This window comes from Zonotrichia albicollis, chromosome 31 (assembly GCF_047830755.1).
Source record: "Zonotrichia albicollis isolate bZonAlb1 chromosome 31, bZonAlb1.hap1, whole genome shotgun sequence".
NCBI classification, from domain to species: domain Eukaryota; kingdom Metazoa; phylum Chordata; class Aves; order Passeriformes; family Passerellidae; genus Zonotrichia; species Zonotrichia albicollis.
This window is the reverse complement of record NC_133849.1, coordinates 2,344,114-2,359,353: the sequence shown is the minus strand read 5'-3', so window position 1 is coordinate 2,359,353 and position 15,240 is coordinate 2,344,114. Positions and strand designations below refer to the sequence as shown.

At 59.8% G+C, this 15,240-nt stretch overlaps 2 protein-coding genes across 15 annotated transcripts in view; both read right to left on the bottom strand.

Annotated features, from left to right (window-relative positions):
* The window catches only part of LOC102061811 (uncharacterized), a 28,271-nt gene extending 23,476 nt beyond the window's left edge, over positions 1–4,795 (bottom strand). For 2 of the 11 annotated variants that reach the window (XM_074529879.1, XM_074529885.1), the window contains exons 1-9: positions 4,592–4,770; positions 3,715–3,870; positions 3,110–3,479; positions 2,345–2,434; positions 2,017–2,106; positions 1,694–1,767; positions 1,381–1,484; positions 693–756; positions 59–201 (exon numbers count right to left, since the gene is read on the bottom strand). In XM_074529879.1, coding sequence (XP_074385980.1) covers positions 59–201; positions 693–756; positions 1,381–1,484; positions 1,694–1,767; positions 2,017–2,106; positions 2,345–2,434; positions 3,110–3,479; positions 3,715–3,870; positions 4,592–4,755 — 1,255 coding nt within the window. In that variant the 5' untranslated portion in view covers positions 4,756–4,770. Of the gene's footprint in view, positions 1–58; positions 202–692; positions 757–1,380; positions 1,485–1,693; positions 1,768–2,016; positions 2,107–2,344; positions 2,435–3,109; positions 3,480–3,714; positions 3,871–4,029; positions 4,220–4,591 lie in introns of all 11 variants that reach the window. The other 9 variants (XM_074529880.1, XM_074529883.1, XM_074529884.1 and 6 more) reach the window with 9 other exon arrangements.
* A 620-nt stretch (positions 4,796–5,415) lies between these two features.
* Positions 5,416–15,145, bottom strand: LOC141725811 (uncharacterized). 4 transcript variants are annotated; one of them, XM_074529862.1, is made up of 7 exons: positions 15,046–15,145; positions 10,945–13,845; positions 10,285–10,578; positions 9,679–9,864; positions 8,864–8,989; positions 8,433–8,543; positions 5,416–6,666 (listed from the first exon to the last, which is right to left on the bottom strand). In XM_074529862.1, exons 2-7 carry the CDS (start codon positions 13,753–13,755, stop codon positions 5,431–5,433), a joined length of 4,764 nt encoding a protein of 1,587 aa, XP_074385963.1. In that variant the 5' UTR covers positions 13,756–13,845; positions 15,046–15,145; the 3' UTR covers positions 5,416–5,430. The 4 variants fall into 4 exon arrangements, with proteins under 4 accessions (XP_074385963.1, XP_074385965.1, XP_074385964.1 ...); XM_074529864.1 differs by lacking the exon at positions 15,046–15,145 and adding an exon at positions 14,975–15,038; XM_074529863.1 differs by lacking the exon at positions 15,046–15,145 and adding an exon at positions 14,898–15,033.
* Between the last annotated feature and the right edge of the window lie 95 nt (positions 15,146–15,240).

The window sequence follows — 15,240 nt, the reverse complement described above, 5'->3', positions numbered from 1 at the left end:
TTGAGACACGTTTGGAGACATTGGGGACAGATTTGAGGACATTTGGGGACACACCCACCTGTGCCTGGGCGTGGCTGGGTCCTGTCCCCACCCTTGGTGGCCTGGGGGGGACATGGGGGTGACACCCTGGGGACAGAGCCACCCCTGGTGTCCCCTCGGTGCCACCCCCTCACCTCCGATGTCACCTCCGGGGCCACCGTGCTGGGGACACAGAGGGGACAGAGCTGCTGTGTCACCCCCGGGCTCAGCACTGTCCCCACGGCCATCCCCTGATGTCACCTGTGCCACCCCAGTGTTCCCAGGGTGACCCCGGTGTCACTCACCACTGTCCTCACTGTCCCCAGGGCCACCCCTGATGGCCCCGGTGTCACCACTGTCCCCAGCATCCCCAATGCCAGCCCCTCAGTGTCCCCAGGCTCATCTCAATGTCCCCACTGTCCCCAGTGCCACCCCTGATGTCCCTCACTTGCTGTGCCTGCTGTCCCCAGTGCCACCCCCAGTGTCCCCAGTGTCAGTCACTCACTGTCCCCAATGTCCCCAGCGTCCCCAGAGTAACCTCCCAATGTACCCAGTGTCACCCTGCTGTCTCCAGGGCCACCCCTAATGTCCCCAGGGCCATCTCAATGTCTCAAATGTCCCCAGGGTCACACCCTGATGTCCCAAATGTCCCCAGTGTCCCTGGTGTCACTCACCTGCTGTCCCCTGCTGTCCCCTCCGGTTTCCGCTGCCACCGGAGCCACCCCGAGGCCACCAGTGCTGGGGACAGAGGGGACACTGGGACAGGGACAGTGGGCACGGCCACCACAGTGTCCCCAGTGTCCCCACAGTCCCCAAGGTGTCACCAATCCCTCCTAAGGTGTCCCAAATGTCCCCAAGGTGTCCCCAAGGTGTTCCAGGAGCATCCCTACCCCCCTCAAAGTGTTCCCAACCCCCCAAACCATTCCCAATGGCCCAAGGTGTCCCCAACAGGCCCAAAGTGTCCCCCCAATGTCCCCAAAGTGTCCCAAACCCCTCTCAGGTGTTCCCAGGCATCCCAAATCATCCCCCAACACCTCCAAATTGTCCCCAAAGTGTCTCCACCACCCCACTGTCCCCAGGGTGTCCCCAAAATCCCCCAAAGTGTCCCCAGTCCTCCCCCAATGCCTCCAAGGTGTCCCCAAACCCCCCAACTGTCCCCAAACTGTGCCCAGAGTGTCCCCAATCCTGACAAAGTGTCCCCAAGGTGAGCCCAGGCGTCCCCAAAGTGTCCCCAGTCCTCCCACAAAGCCTCCAAAGTATCCCTGCAGTGTCCCTGGAGTGTCCCCAAAGTGTCTCTGGAGTGTCCCTGCATTGTCCCCAGGTGTCCCTGGAGTGTCCCCAGGTGTCCCCAGTGTCACTGACCCTGCAGTCGGTGCTGGGCCCGTCCCAGGCGCTCACTGAGGGTCCCCAGGGCCCCGACGGCCACGGTGACATCGGCCAGGGCCACGCCCAGTGTCCCCAACAGCCTGGGGACAGCAACGGGGACAACCCAGTATAAACCAGTACAAACCAGTAACCCCCAGTGTCCCCACAAGTCTGGGGACAGCAATGGGGACATCCCAGTTCATCCCAGTACAAACCAATTCATCCCAGTTCCTCCCAGTGTCCCCAACAGCCTGGGGACAGCAATGGGGACAGTCCAGTCCCTCCCAGTCCCTCCCAGTTGCCCCAGTACCGGCTCAGGGCCTGGCCCAGTTTCCCCAGTTCCTCCTCAGCCGCCTCCGCCCGGAGCCGCTCCTGGGACAGGGCCTGGACACGGAACAGCCCCACATTGTCCCCAGATGGCTCCAAGGTGTCCCCAACCCCCCAGCTGTCCCCAAGGTGTCCCCTCACCTGCCCCAGGTGTGTCCCCAGGTGTGCCCAATGGTGCCAGGTGTCCTTCTCCTGTCCCAGATGTGCCCCCAATGTCCCCAGGTGTCCCTCCCCTGTCCCAGGTGTGTCTCCAATGTCCCAAGGATGTCCCCAGGTGTGTCCCCAATGTCCCCAGGTGTCCCTCACCTGTCTCTCCTGCTCCCCCTGGCGCAGCCGCAGCTCCAACAGCGACACCTGGCGGGACCCGGCAGCCACTGCAGCACCCAGAGAGCGCACCTGGGACAGGGACACAGGGGGACAAATGTGACACAGGTGTGACATCCTTACAGCACCCAGGGACACAAGTGACCCCAGAGGGTCCCCCCAGGTGTGGGGTTGGTCCTACCTGTAGGGTCTCACCTGTCCAGGGTGTCACCTGCCCCAGGTGTGGGGTGTCCCTGTGTCCCCTCACCGGTACCAGGTGTGCTCTCCCCTGTCCCCTGTCCCAGGTGTGTCCCCTCCTGTGTCCCCTCACCTGTCCCTGCAGCCGCAGCTCCTGGCCCCGTTGCAGGCTCACCTGCAGCAGCAGCTGGAAAACCTTCTGGCGCCAGCGGCCCAGCAGCACCTGGGAGAGAGAGAGAGCTCACCTGAGACCCCAAATACACCCAGGGCACCCCCAAACACACCTGAGAGACCCCAAAAACACACCTGGGACCCCAAAAGCACACCTGGGGAGAGAGAGCTAACCTGAGACCCCAAATACACACCCGAGACCCCAAACACACCTGAGATCCCAAATACATTGAGAGACCTGAAACTCACCTGAGAGACCCCAAACACACCCGAGAGACCCCATAAACTCACCTGAGAACCCAAAACTCACCTGGGGCACTCCAAGCTCACCTGAGACACCTCAAACTCACTTGGAGAACCCCAAAAACCCCACCTGAACCACCTCCAGTGTACTTGAGACACCCCAAACGCCCTGGGGCACCTCAGGGTGTGTCCCCAACATCCCCAGGTGTGTCCCCAATGTCCCCAGGTGTGTTCAGGCGTGTCCCCAAGTGCCCCCAAATATCCCCATTGTCCCCCCAGGTGTCCCTGGTCCCTCCCGGGGTGGCTCCTGCCCCTGAGACAAATCCAGAACACCTGGGACAGGTGAGACTGGGAGTTACTGGGAGCACTGGGAGTAACCGGGAGCACTGGGAGTAACTGGGAGTTACTGGGAACACGGGGAGTCACTGGGAACACTGGGAGTTACTGGGAGCACTGGGGGTAACTGGGAGCACCGAGGCCTCACCTGCTCTGGGCTTGGCTCCGCCCCCTCTGGGCCGAGGCCCCGCCCCCTGAGGGTCTCCAGCTCCATCTCCAGGATTTGGCTCCGCCCCTTTTCTGCATCCAGCTCTGCCTCCAATCGCTGGCCACGCCCCCTCAGGGCATCGAGTTCCACCCTCAGCACTTGGCTCCGCCCCCTTTCTGTCTTCAGTTCTGCCTCCAGCTGTTGGCTCCGCCCCTTTTCTGCTTCAAGCTCCACCTCCAGCCGATGGCTCCGACTCTTTTCTGCCTCAAGCTCCGCCCCCAGGTGCTGGCTCTGCCCCTTCAGTGCTTTCAGCTCCACCTCCAATTCATGGACACGCCCCCTTTCTGCCTCAAGCTCCGCCCCCAGGGACCTGTGAGGGGGACTGGGGTTACTGGGAGCACTGGGAGGGGGAACTGGGAGTTACTGAGAGGTCACAGGGGGTTACTGGGAGCACTGGGAGGGTGAACTGGGATTACTGGGAGGTTACTGGGAGGTTATTGGGGGTTACTGGGAGGTTACTCAGAGCACTGGGAGGTTCACTGGGAGGTTCACTGGGAGGTCACTGGGAGTTACTGAGAGGTCACTGGGAGCACTGGGAGCCTCACCTGGGGCGCAGCACAAAGTGGGAGGGGGGAATGAGTCCCTCCAGACTGGGAGGGGGCAACTGGGAGCACTGGGGGGCACTGGGAGGGGGGAACTGGGAGCACTGGGGGGCACTGGGAGCACTGGGAGGGCCCGGGCGGGGCTCGGCCATCGGCGACCTGTGGGGGGACAGTTCCCAGTATGGACCAGTATAGGCTGTCCCCAGTCCCACTCACCTCCCAGCCCCCTCCCCACGCTCCCAGCCCTTCCCAGTCCCTCCCAGTTGCTCCCAGTTCCCCCTCCCCACGCTCCCAGTCCCTCCCAGTTCCCCCCGGTACCTTCCAGTTCCCCTCCCAGTCTCTCCCAGTTCCCCCGCGCCGTGCACGCCGGGAAGGCGCCCCCGCCGCCGTTTTCCCGCGCTCCCTCCTCAGCCAATCAGAGGCGGCGGCTCCCGGATCCCGCCTCCCCCTCCGACCAATGGGAGGGCGTCTCTTGGAGAGATGGGCGGGGCTAGGAGGGGATCGGGTCCTGGAAGGGGAAATGGGATCTTAGGAGGGGAAATGGGGTCCTGAAAGGCTCAGCGCAGCCTTTGGGCGGGGTTAATGCGGTCCGGGGATCTATGGAAGGGTAAATGAGGGTCTAAAAGGGTAAACTGGGGTCCTGAGGGGAGACGGGGTCCTGGCAGGGTCAATCAGTATCCTGAGGGGGATATGGGGTCCTGGCAGAGCCAGTCAGGGTCCTGAGGGGCCATTTGATACTGACGGGGTCAGTCAGGGTCCCCGAAGGCCCCAGGCCCATCCTCGAGGGGCCCCGCTGTCCCCCAGGCCCCCCAGTCTCTCCCGCCCCACACCAATCCCGGGTTTTATTCACGTTTTTTCCCTTTTTATTGTCCTTTTTTACCTTTTCTCGCTTTTCCCGCCGCAGGCCCGGCCGCCCCGTTGCCATGGCAACGCTGCTCCCGCCCCTCCTGCATCGCCATTGGCTGTTCCCCTCCGCGAGTGCTGATTGGCTAAGAGCGTCAGGGGGCGGGGCAGGAACCCGGAAGCGTCCTCCCTCGTTACCATGGTGACCCGGCTCGGGCGTTTCCATGGTAGCGAAACTCCCGCCCATCCTGCGCTGCCATTGGCTGAAGTGCCACGGCACGAGAGCGCTGATTGGCTAAGGATTAGGGGGCGGGGCTAAACGCAAAAGAATCCCCAGTGTCCCCAAAGGCACTTTTGATGTCCCCCACCCGCGCATGACCAACCCAGGGCGGTCCCCAATGTCCCCAAGGGGTCTCCAGAAGGGTCCTTGGTGTCCCCAAGGGGGGCCCCGATGTCCCAGAAGGGCCCCGGTGTCTCCAAAGTGGCTCCGCGGGGGTCCCTGATGTCCCCAATGTGTCCCCATGGAAGTCCCTGATGTCCCCAAGGCCACCATGACAATCCCGGGGGAGGCCCAAAAGGGTCCGAGGTGTCCCCAAAGTGTCCCCGAGACAGTCCCTGGTGTCCCCAAGGGCTCTCTGATGTCCCCAACCCTCCCATGGCCATCCCAGGGAGGGTCCCCAATGTCCTCAGAGGGTCCCTAAGGAGATCCTCGGTGTCCCCAAGGGTTCCCTGATGTTCCCAAAAGTGTCCCCACCGTGTCCCCAACCCGCCCACGGCCATCCCAGGGCTGTCCCCAAACCCTCCCACTTCCTCCCCCCCAAATTTGGCATTTTTGACCCCAAAAGACCCCAGAACCCCGAATTCTGCTGCCCAAATTCACTTTATTGGGGCCCCCCGGCGGCTCCGGGTCCGGGGGGGGCTCGGGGGGGGCTCGGGGACCCCAAAATTGGGAGCGGGACCCTCGGGGGGACCCCGGGTGCGTTTTGGGGTGGGATTTGGGGCTTTTTGGGGCCGGTTTGGGGTTTTTTGGGGGTTCCCTGCATTTGGGGGGGGTCTGTGCCCACTCCGGGTCCGGGGGGGCTCCAGGGGCGGATTTGGGACCCCAGAATTGGGGTTGGGACCCGCAGGGGGACCCCGGGGCTGTTTGGAGGTTTTTTGGGGCGGGTTTGGGGTTTTTGGGGGTTTTTTGGATGTCCCTGAATTTGGGGGGTCCCGAGGGGGATTTTGGGGGGGTCCCTGACGGCTCCGGGTCCTGGGGGGCTCCTGTGGGGGGTCTGGGACCCCAAAATCGGGGTCGGGACCCTCTGAGTGACCCCGGGGCCGTTTGGGGGCTTTTTGGGGTGGATTTGGGGTTTTTCTGGGTGGATTTGGGGTTTTTTTGGGTGGATTTGGGGTTTTTTGGGGAGTCCCTGAATTTGGGGGTTTTCGGGGGGTAATTTGGGGGGGTCTCCGCCCACTCCGGGTCCTGGGGGGGCTCGGGGGAGGGGTGGAGCCCCCGGAATGGGGCCGGGACCGGCTTTGGGGTAGGATTGGGGGATTTTGGGTGGGATTTGGGCGTTTCTGGGGGCGATTTGGGGTTTTTTGGGGAGGATTCTTTTGGTTTTGGGGGGGATTTGGGGTTTTTGGGGTGGGATCTGGGGTTTCTGGGGGAGGATTTGAGGTTTTTCGGGGGGGATTTTTCCGTTTCTGGGCGGGATTTGGGGTTTTTTGGGTGGGTTTTCGGGGGTGATTTTTTTGGGTTTGGGTGGGATTTGGGCGTTTTTGGGCGGGATTTTTTTGGTTTCGGGTGGGCTCCGGGCTGCTCTGGGTGGAATTTGATGTATTTTGGGTGGGCTCTGGGCTATTCTGGGCGGGATTTGGGGGGTTTTCGATGGGATTTTTTTGGTTTTGGGTGGGGTTTGGGGTGTTTTGGGTGGGATTTGGGGTGTTTTGGGGGGGCTCGGGGGTGTGCTCGGGGGGCTGCCAGGGGCTCAGCAGGAACGGCGCCAGCTCCAGGCGCTGCTGCAGCACCCCCGAGAGCAGCAGCTCGGCCGAGAGCAGCGGGAGCCGCGCGGCCACGGCCGGGGGCCACAGCCAGCGGTCCTGGGGACACGAGATCACCAGGACTCGGGGCTGGGGACCAAAAACACAGTCAGAAACCCCAAAAACACAGTCAGGAACCCCAAAAACCCCATCAGGAACACCAAAAACCCCATCAGAACTCCAAATAACCCAGCGAGAAACCCCAAATAACCCACAGAGAAACCCCAAATAACCCACAGAGTAACCCCAAATAACAGAACTCGGTGCTGGGGACACGAGATCACCAGGACACAGGACTGGGGACCCAAAAACACAGTCAGGAACCCCAAAAAAACCCCATCAGGAACCCCCAAAACACAGTCAGGAGCCCCAAAAACACAGTCAGGAGCCCCAAATAACACAGAGAGAAACCCCAAAAACCCAATGAGGAACACCAAAACCCCAGAGACAGACCCCAAAACCCCATGACAAACCCCAAAAACCCAAAGAGGAATGTGAAGAACCTCAAAGAGAACCCAAATACCCCCAAAAACCCAGAGAGGAACTCCAAACCCCAATGGGATCAGAAAGGTCCTGGAGATCACCAGGACACAAGGCTAGGGGGAATCGGGTCAGGACCCCAAGAACCAGTGAGAAACCCCAAAAACCCCATCAGGAACCCCAAATAACCCATCAGAAACCCCAAAAAACCTGTCAGGCACCCCAAATACATCATCAGGAGCCCCAAATAACCCATCAAAAACCCCAAATGGTCCAGAGAGAAGCCCTAAATAATCCACCCAGCCCAATCTTGGGGACAGGAAATGACCACCATAAGGGGCCAGGGAACCCCAAAACCACAGTGAAGAGCCCCAAATAACCCAGAGTGAAACCCCAAATATCCCATCAGAAACCCCAAATAACCCATCAAAACCCCCAAAAATCCAGTCAGAAACCCCAAATAACCCACCCAGCCCTGTCCTGGGGACACGAGATCACCAGGACACTGGGCTTGGGGGGAAAACCCCATCAGAAATCCCAAATAACCCAATGAGAAACCCCAAATATTCCACAGAGAAACCCCAAAAAATCCACAGAGAAACCTCAAATAACAAACAGAGCCCAGGGGCAAAAACCCCAAAAACCCTGTCAGAAACCCCAAATAACACAGAGAGAAACCCCCAAAACCCCATGAGGAACCCCAAAAACCCTATCAGAAACCCTAAATACCGCATGAGGAACTCCAAATAACCTAGTGAGAAACCCTAAAAACCTTGCTAGGAACCCCAAATAACCCATCAAAAACCCCATCAGGAACCCCAAATAACCCAGAGAGAAACCCAAATAACCTACCCAGCCCAGTCTTGGGGTCGGGAATGACAAGCACAAGGGGCCAGGAACCCCAAAAACCCCATCAGGAACCCCAAATAACCCAGAGAGAAACCCAAATAACCCACCCATTTCTGGGGGAAATGGGTCAGGACCCCAGAATCCCATCAGAAACCCCAAAACCTCAGTGAGAAACCCCCAAAAACCCCAATAGGAACCCCTCTAGCCCCCAATGGGGTCTCCCCTCAGAGCACAATCTGGGATCCCCAAAAACCCCCAAATACCCCAAAACCCAGTGAGGGCCCCCCAAAAAACCTCAACCCCCCCCCAAACCCAGTGAGAAATCCCCCAAACCCAGTGAGAAGCCCCTAAGAACCCCAAAAAATCCAGTGAGAAACCCCAAAACCTCCAAAACCTGAATGAGAAACCCCAAGCACCCCCCAAAACCCCTGAAATACCCCAGGAGAAACCCCCAAATCCCCCAATCCCCCCAATGTCCCCACTGTCCCCAGTGTCCCCAATGTCCCCTGTCCCCGCTGTCCCCTCACCGCGTATTCCTGGGGCAGCTGTGGCAGGAAGGTGCCACCACAGCAGGTGACAATGTCCCGCATGTCCTCAGGGCACGGCTGGACACTGGGGGTGACGTGCACCTGGTAGCCCTGGGGACAGAGGGGACATCAGGGGGACATTGGGGACATTCAGGGGCTGGGGACATTGAGGGGTTCAGGAGATTGGGGCATTGGGGACATTGGAGAAGCTGGGGACAGTTGGGGACATTAATGTCATCATCACCTGCAGGAGGGGGTGCCACCGTGCCCGGGGCTGGCTCAGGGATGGGTTCAGGTGACATTTGGGGACATGTGGGGCCAGTGTCACCTGCAGCAGGGGCCATTGCCATACCTGGGGCTGGCTCAGGGATGGGTTTAGGTGACATGAGGTGGCATTTGGGGACATTTGGGGACACGTGGGGCAGTGTCACCTGCAGCAGGGGCCGCTCTCGGGCCCGGGCCAGCGCCGGGCGCAGGCGGAAGCCGAAGCGCCGCTCACAGGAGGGGTCCCGGGGCAGGAAGGGACCTGGGGACAGCGGGCGGCCACCGTGGGAACTCTGGGGACAGCGGGGACACAGGGGTCACACACGGCCACCAGAGCCACCCCAGAGTCCCTCTGATTGTCCCCAAGTCCTTCCCCTGGACCCCAAGGTCACCCTCCCTTGCCACCCAAAGCCCCTCTGTTCCCAAGGTTCCAAAGTCCCCAAGGCCACCCCCACTGTCCCCAAATCCCCTCCCATTGTCCCTGAGTTCCCCCTGTCCCCAAGGTCATCCCACCCACCCCTAAGTGTCCCCAAGACCAATCCCCCTTGTCACCATGTCCCCAGTGTCCCCCTGTCCCCAAGGCCACCCAATGTCCCCAAATGCCCCCCAAAGTCTCCAGTGCCACCCCCTGTCCCCAATGTCCCCAAATCCTTCTCCTTGTCCTCAAATTCCCCTCATTGTCACCAAGTCCCCCAATTGTCCCCAACCCCCCACTGTCCCTGATGTCACCTGCAGCAGCCATTGGGGGGTGACAATGGGGACACCCCTGGTGAGGGCACAGGGGAACTTCGGTGTCCCTGATGTCCCCAATGTCCCAACATCCCCCTGATGTCCCTGATGTCCCCAGTGTTCCCAATCCTCCTGATTGTCCCCAATCCCCAATGTCCTCCCATCATCTCCAATTCCCCCAGCCCCCTGATTGTCCCCAATGTCCCCCACAATGTCCCTTATGTCCCCCACCCCCTGCTGTCCCCGATGTCACCTCGAGCAGCCACTGGGGGGTGACAATGGGGATGCCCCTGCCCAGGGCACACAGGAACTTCAGTGTCCGGCGGATGCCATCGGTCACCAGGTGGCTGCAGTCGTGCACGGACGTGGCCTCGGTGCCACCCAGCGTCCCCAGGGCCACCCGCAGCGCCGGGGAGGCCACCAGGCCTGTGAACAGCACCTGGGGACAGTGGGGACATCATTGGGGACATCCCTGAGTGCCACCAGGCCTGGGGACAGCACCTGGGGACATGATTGGGGACATCATTGGGGACATCCCTGAGTGCCACCAGGCCTGTGAACAGCACCTGGGGACAGTGGGGACATCACTGGGGGGTGGGAACATCTAGGGGACACTGGGACAGCTTAGGGACACATTGAGGACACATTGGGGACATCCCTAAGAGAGTCAGGGACACTGTGAGGACATCCCTGAGGAGTTGGGGACACTGGGGCAGGTTTGGGACAGTTTAGGGACACAGCAGGGACATCCCTGGGGGACTCGGGGACACCTTGGGGACACTGTGGGGACATGCCCAGGTGCCACCAGGCCCAGAACAGCAGCTGGGAGGGGTCTGTACTGGTTCCTATTGGTCCTTACCCGGATCTGGGCGGAGCCTGGTGCTGCCCGGGGGCGGAGCCTGTGCTTGGCACCCTCTGTTGGCTCCTCCTCCTCTGGGGGCGGGGCTGCCACTGAGCCCCGCCCATTTCCTTTTATGGGCACTGATGGTGTGGCCTCTTCAAGCACTGCCGCTGATTGGTCCTGCCCCCTCTGGGGGCGTGGCTTGTGCGAGGGGCGTGGCTTGGAGCCTTGAACATGCCCGTTCTTGGTGGGGGCGGGGCCACGCGAGGCTCCGCCCCCTCCACTCAGGGCCAATCGCCGACTGCGCCGCACCTGGGGGGAGGGGCTGTGGTGGGGACTTCAAAATCCAACAGGAACCCCACAAATCCCCCAAATTCCATTGGGAATCCCCAAAACCCTCCCAGGAACCGCCAAAATCCACCGGCCACCCCCAAAATCCCCAAATTCACCCTAAATTCCACCTGGGACCCCCCAAAAATCACCCAAAAAATTCACCTGAGACCCCCCCAAACCACCCTGGGTCTCCCAAAATCCACTGGGAACCCCAAAATTCTACCTGGGACCCCCCAAATTCACGGGGAACCCCAAAAAATCCACCTGGAACCCTCCCTGAATCCCCAGGGGGCTCCCAAATGGACCAGAGACCCCAAAAATCACTCTGGACCCCCCAAAATTCACCTGTGGGGTGGGCGGAGCTTCTGCTTCCTCCTGGGCGGGGCTTGGGGGACCCTCCACATCTGGATTTGGGGCCGCCTCCTCCACATCTGGAACCTGGGGCTGGTCCGGGGCCCTTTCGGGTCTTTCCAGGGGTTCCACATCTGGGGCAGGGGGCAGGAACAGCTGGGTGGCCACATCTGGATTCAGGCCAGGGCTCCCCGGCCCGTCCACATCTGGACTTGGGGTGTCCACCTCCACATCTGGAATTTCAGGGACTTCCGGGGCCGTTTGGGGTCTTTTTGAGGCTGCCACATCTGGATTTGGGCCCACCTTCCCCACATCTGGATCAGCATCCCCCAGCAATGTCCTGTGGCCCCTCAGTGACTCCCCCACATCTGGATTTGGTCTCTCCATGTCCACATCTGGAATGTCGGGCAGGTTTAGGGCACTTTTGGGTGGGTTTGGGGACCCAACACCTCGTTCTGAGGGTCCTTCCCCCTGCACATCTGGATCAGGGGGCAGGAACAGCTGGGTGGCCACATCCAAGTCCTCCTCCCCCTCCACATCTGGATCTGGGGTCTCCACCCTCACAACGGGAATTCTGGGGTCACTTGAGGCCATTTTGGATTGTTTTGGACCCAGAACATCTGGATTTAGGCTGTCCTCCACACCTGGATGCGGGGGCAGGAACAGCTGTGTGGCCACATCTGGATCCAGAGAGGGCAGCCCCTCTACATCTGGAACTTTGGGGTCCTTTGGGGCCGTTTTGGGGCCTTCTGGGCTCCCAACATCTGGAGAAGGCAGGAACAGCTGGGTGGCCACATCTGGATCTGACTCCTGCTCTTCCCCCTCATCTGGATCTGGGGTTTCCTCCTCCACATCTGGAATTTTGGGAGGGTTCTGGGTCATTTTGGGTTGTTTTGGGCTCGAGACATCAGGGGAGGGCAGGAACAGCTGGGTGGCCACACTTGGATCTGACTCCTCTTCCTCCTCCACATCTGGAATTTCCGGGTGCTTCTGGGTCATTTTGAGTCGTTCTGGGCTCCCAACATCTGGGTCCGCCTCGGCCTCCCCCACATCTGGATTTGGGGGCAGGAACAGCTGGGTGGCCACATCTGGATCCCACCCTTCCTCCTCTCCCTCCGCATCTGGCGTCTCGGCCACAGTTTGGGTCTCTTGGAGCCTCCCAACATCTGGATTTTTCAGCCTCACATCTGGAGTTTCCGGCACGTTTGGGGCTGGTTTCAATCTTTTTAAGGATCCAACATCTGGCTTTGCCTCCTCGTCCACATCTGTGTCGCTGTCATCCAGCAGCACCCCGTGACCCCTCCGTGACCTCTTCACAGCTGGATTTGGGGGCTGCGGGGGCACATCTGGAGTCTGGGGCACATTTTGAGGAATTTTCCATCTACGAACATCTGGATTCACCTCATCCTCCTCCACATCTGTGTCACTGTCCACCAGCAGTGCCCGGTACCCATTTTGGGTCATTCCAACATCTGGGCTTGGGGTCTGTGCCACCACATCTGGACTTTCAAGCACATTTTGGGTCATTCCAAGCTTTTTTAGGGTCTCAGCATCTGGACTCACCTCCTCCTCCTCCTCCACATCTGTGTCGCTGTCCACCAGGAATGCCTGGCACCTGATTTCAGGGCCTGAAACATCTGGATTTGGGGGCTTCGCAGCCACATCTGGCGTTTCAGGGACGTTTTGGGTCGCTCTGAGCTGTTTCAGGGGCTGCACATCTGGATCCTCCTCCACATCTGTGTCGCTGTCCACCAGCAGCATCTGGCTCCTGATTGTGGGGGCTGGAACATCTGGATTTTGCATCCCCCGTCGCACAGCTGGAGCTTTGGGCAAGTGCTGAGTCCTTCTGAGCCTTTTTGGGGGCTGCACATCTGGATCGTCCTCCACATCTGTGTCACTGTCCTCCACCAGCGTCTGGAGGCCAATTCTGGGGCTCTCCACAGCTGGACTTGGGGTCGCCACCTCCACATCTGGATTTCTGTGCACGTTTTGGGTCACTTTGAGCCTTTTAGGGGGCTGCACATCTGGATTCACTTCGTCTTCCACATCTGTATCACTGTCCACCAGTAGCATCTGAGAACAGAGTTTTGGGCCCGAAACATCTGGATTCAGGCGTTTTGCTGCCACATCTGGAGTTTCGGACACATTTTGGGGCATTCTGAGTTGTTTTTGGGGCTGCACATCTGGATTCTCCTCCTCCCCCTCCACATCTGTGTCGCTGTCCATCAGGATTACCCAGTGTCCAATTTTGGGCGCCCTCACAGCTGGACTTGGGGTTTCCACCTCCACATCTGGAATTCCAGGCACGTTTTGGGTCACTTTAAGCCTTTTCTGGGGCTGCACATCTGGATCCTCGTCCACATCTGTGTCACTGTCCACCAGCTCCATCCTGTGTCGTATTTTTGGGCCTGGAACATCTGGATTTGGGGTCTTTCCTGCAACATCTGGAGTTTCCGGAACGTTCTGGGTAATTTTCAGCCGTTCTGGGGGCTCCACTTCTGGATCAGCCTCCTCCTCCTCCACATCTGTGTCGCTCTCCACCAACAGCGTGCCACGCCCACTTTTAAGCCATGGAACATCTGGATTTGGGGTTTTTAGCCTCACATCTGGAGTTTCAGGCACATTTTGGGTCATTTTAAGCCATTTCTGTGGCCCAGCACCTGGGCTTGGCCCCTCCTCCTCCACATCTGTGTCACTGTCCACCTGCAGCGTCCGGTGCCCATTTCTGGCCCATAGCACATCTGGATTTGGGGTTTCTGCTGCCACATCTGGAGCCTCTGAGGGGTTTTGGGATACTTTGGGCATTTTCAGGTCCTCAACATCTGGATCTGGCCCCTCCCCGATCACATCTGGGGGCCCTCAACATCTGGGGGCACAGCTGGATCCTCCAGGGCACTGCAAAGGGGGATTGGGGGGTGGGGCTCAGGAGTTTGGAACCTCCAAAATCCCCCAAGGATCCCAAAAATAACCCAAAAAGCCCCAAAGCCCCTTTCAGAACTACACAAATTGCCCCAAAACTCTCCAAAAAATGCCCCAAGTACCCCAAAAAGCCCCACAGGGACCCCCAAATTGCCCCAAGGACCCCCAACCCCCCGGAACCCCCAAAATGCCCCAAAACAACCCCAAACTGTTCCAGGGACGCGCTCCCAGAACTCCCACTGCCCCCCAAATCCCCCTAAACTGCCCTAAGACCATTCCAAACACCCCCAGATTCTCCAAGGAACCCCCCAAAATCACCCAGTGACCCCCAAAGGACCCAAACCACCCCGGAAGCCCCCAAACCCCGGCCCGGGACCTCCCAAACTGCCCCAAAAAGATTCAAAACAAACCCAGGGACCCCCGAAATGTCCCAGGGACCCCCCAAGCTGCACCCAAATGACCCAAAATCCTCCCAGGGACCTCCAAGCCTAAATTCCATTACAGAATCCACAACACACCTCAGGGAGCCCAAATTCCCTCATCAAATGCCCAGCTCCCCTCAGGAAACCCAAACGTCTCTCGGGAACCCCAAATTCCCTCACAGAACCACCAACCCCTGTAACGAACCCCAAATTTCCCTCAGAAACCCCAAATTCCCTCACAGAAACCCCAACTCACATCAGGGGCGCCCCAAACTCCGCTCAGGACCCTTCAACTCCCTCAGACAGCCCAAAGTTCCCTCAGGAACCCCAAATTCCCTCACGGAAGCTCCAGCTCCCCTCATGGACCCCAAACCTCCCTCAGACACATCCAACCTCCCTCAGGGATCCCCAAATTCCGTCATCAAGTCTCAACTCCCCTCAGAAACCCCAAAATTTCTCTCCGGAACCCCAAATTGCCAAGCCAAGCCCACAAACTTCCCTCGGAGACCCCAAACCTTCCTCAGAAACCTCAAATCTCCGTCAGAGACCCCCCCCAGTCTCCCTCAGGGACTCCCCAAAACTGCCCCTGAGGCCCTCAGTCCTCACCAAGGACCGCTCCAATCCCCGCTGCCACCTCTAAATCCCTCCAGGATATTCCAGAACCCCTCCGGACCCCAAATCACCTCCAAACTCCCCCAAAATTCCCTCAGGGACCTCAAAAGCGGCCCCGGCTTCCCTCCCCCCCCCCGCTCACCCCTCCCGCGCCTTCACCGCCGGGCCCCGCCCCCCGCGCTCCCATTGGCAGCTCTCTCCGCGCGCCAACGCCCATTCGCAGTTTCCATTGGCTGTCGTGCCTGTCGATCATTACTAGATCACAGGGACGGGGCGGGGTGGTCCTCCGAGAGCGCCGGAGCGCCCGTGGGAGGAGCTTAACCGAAGTTTAGACCAA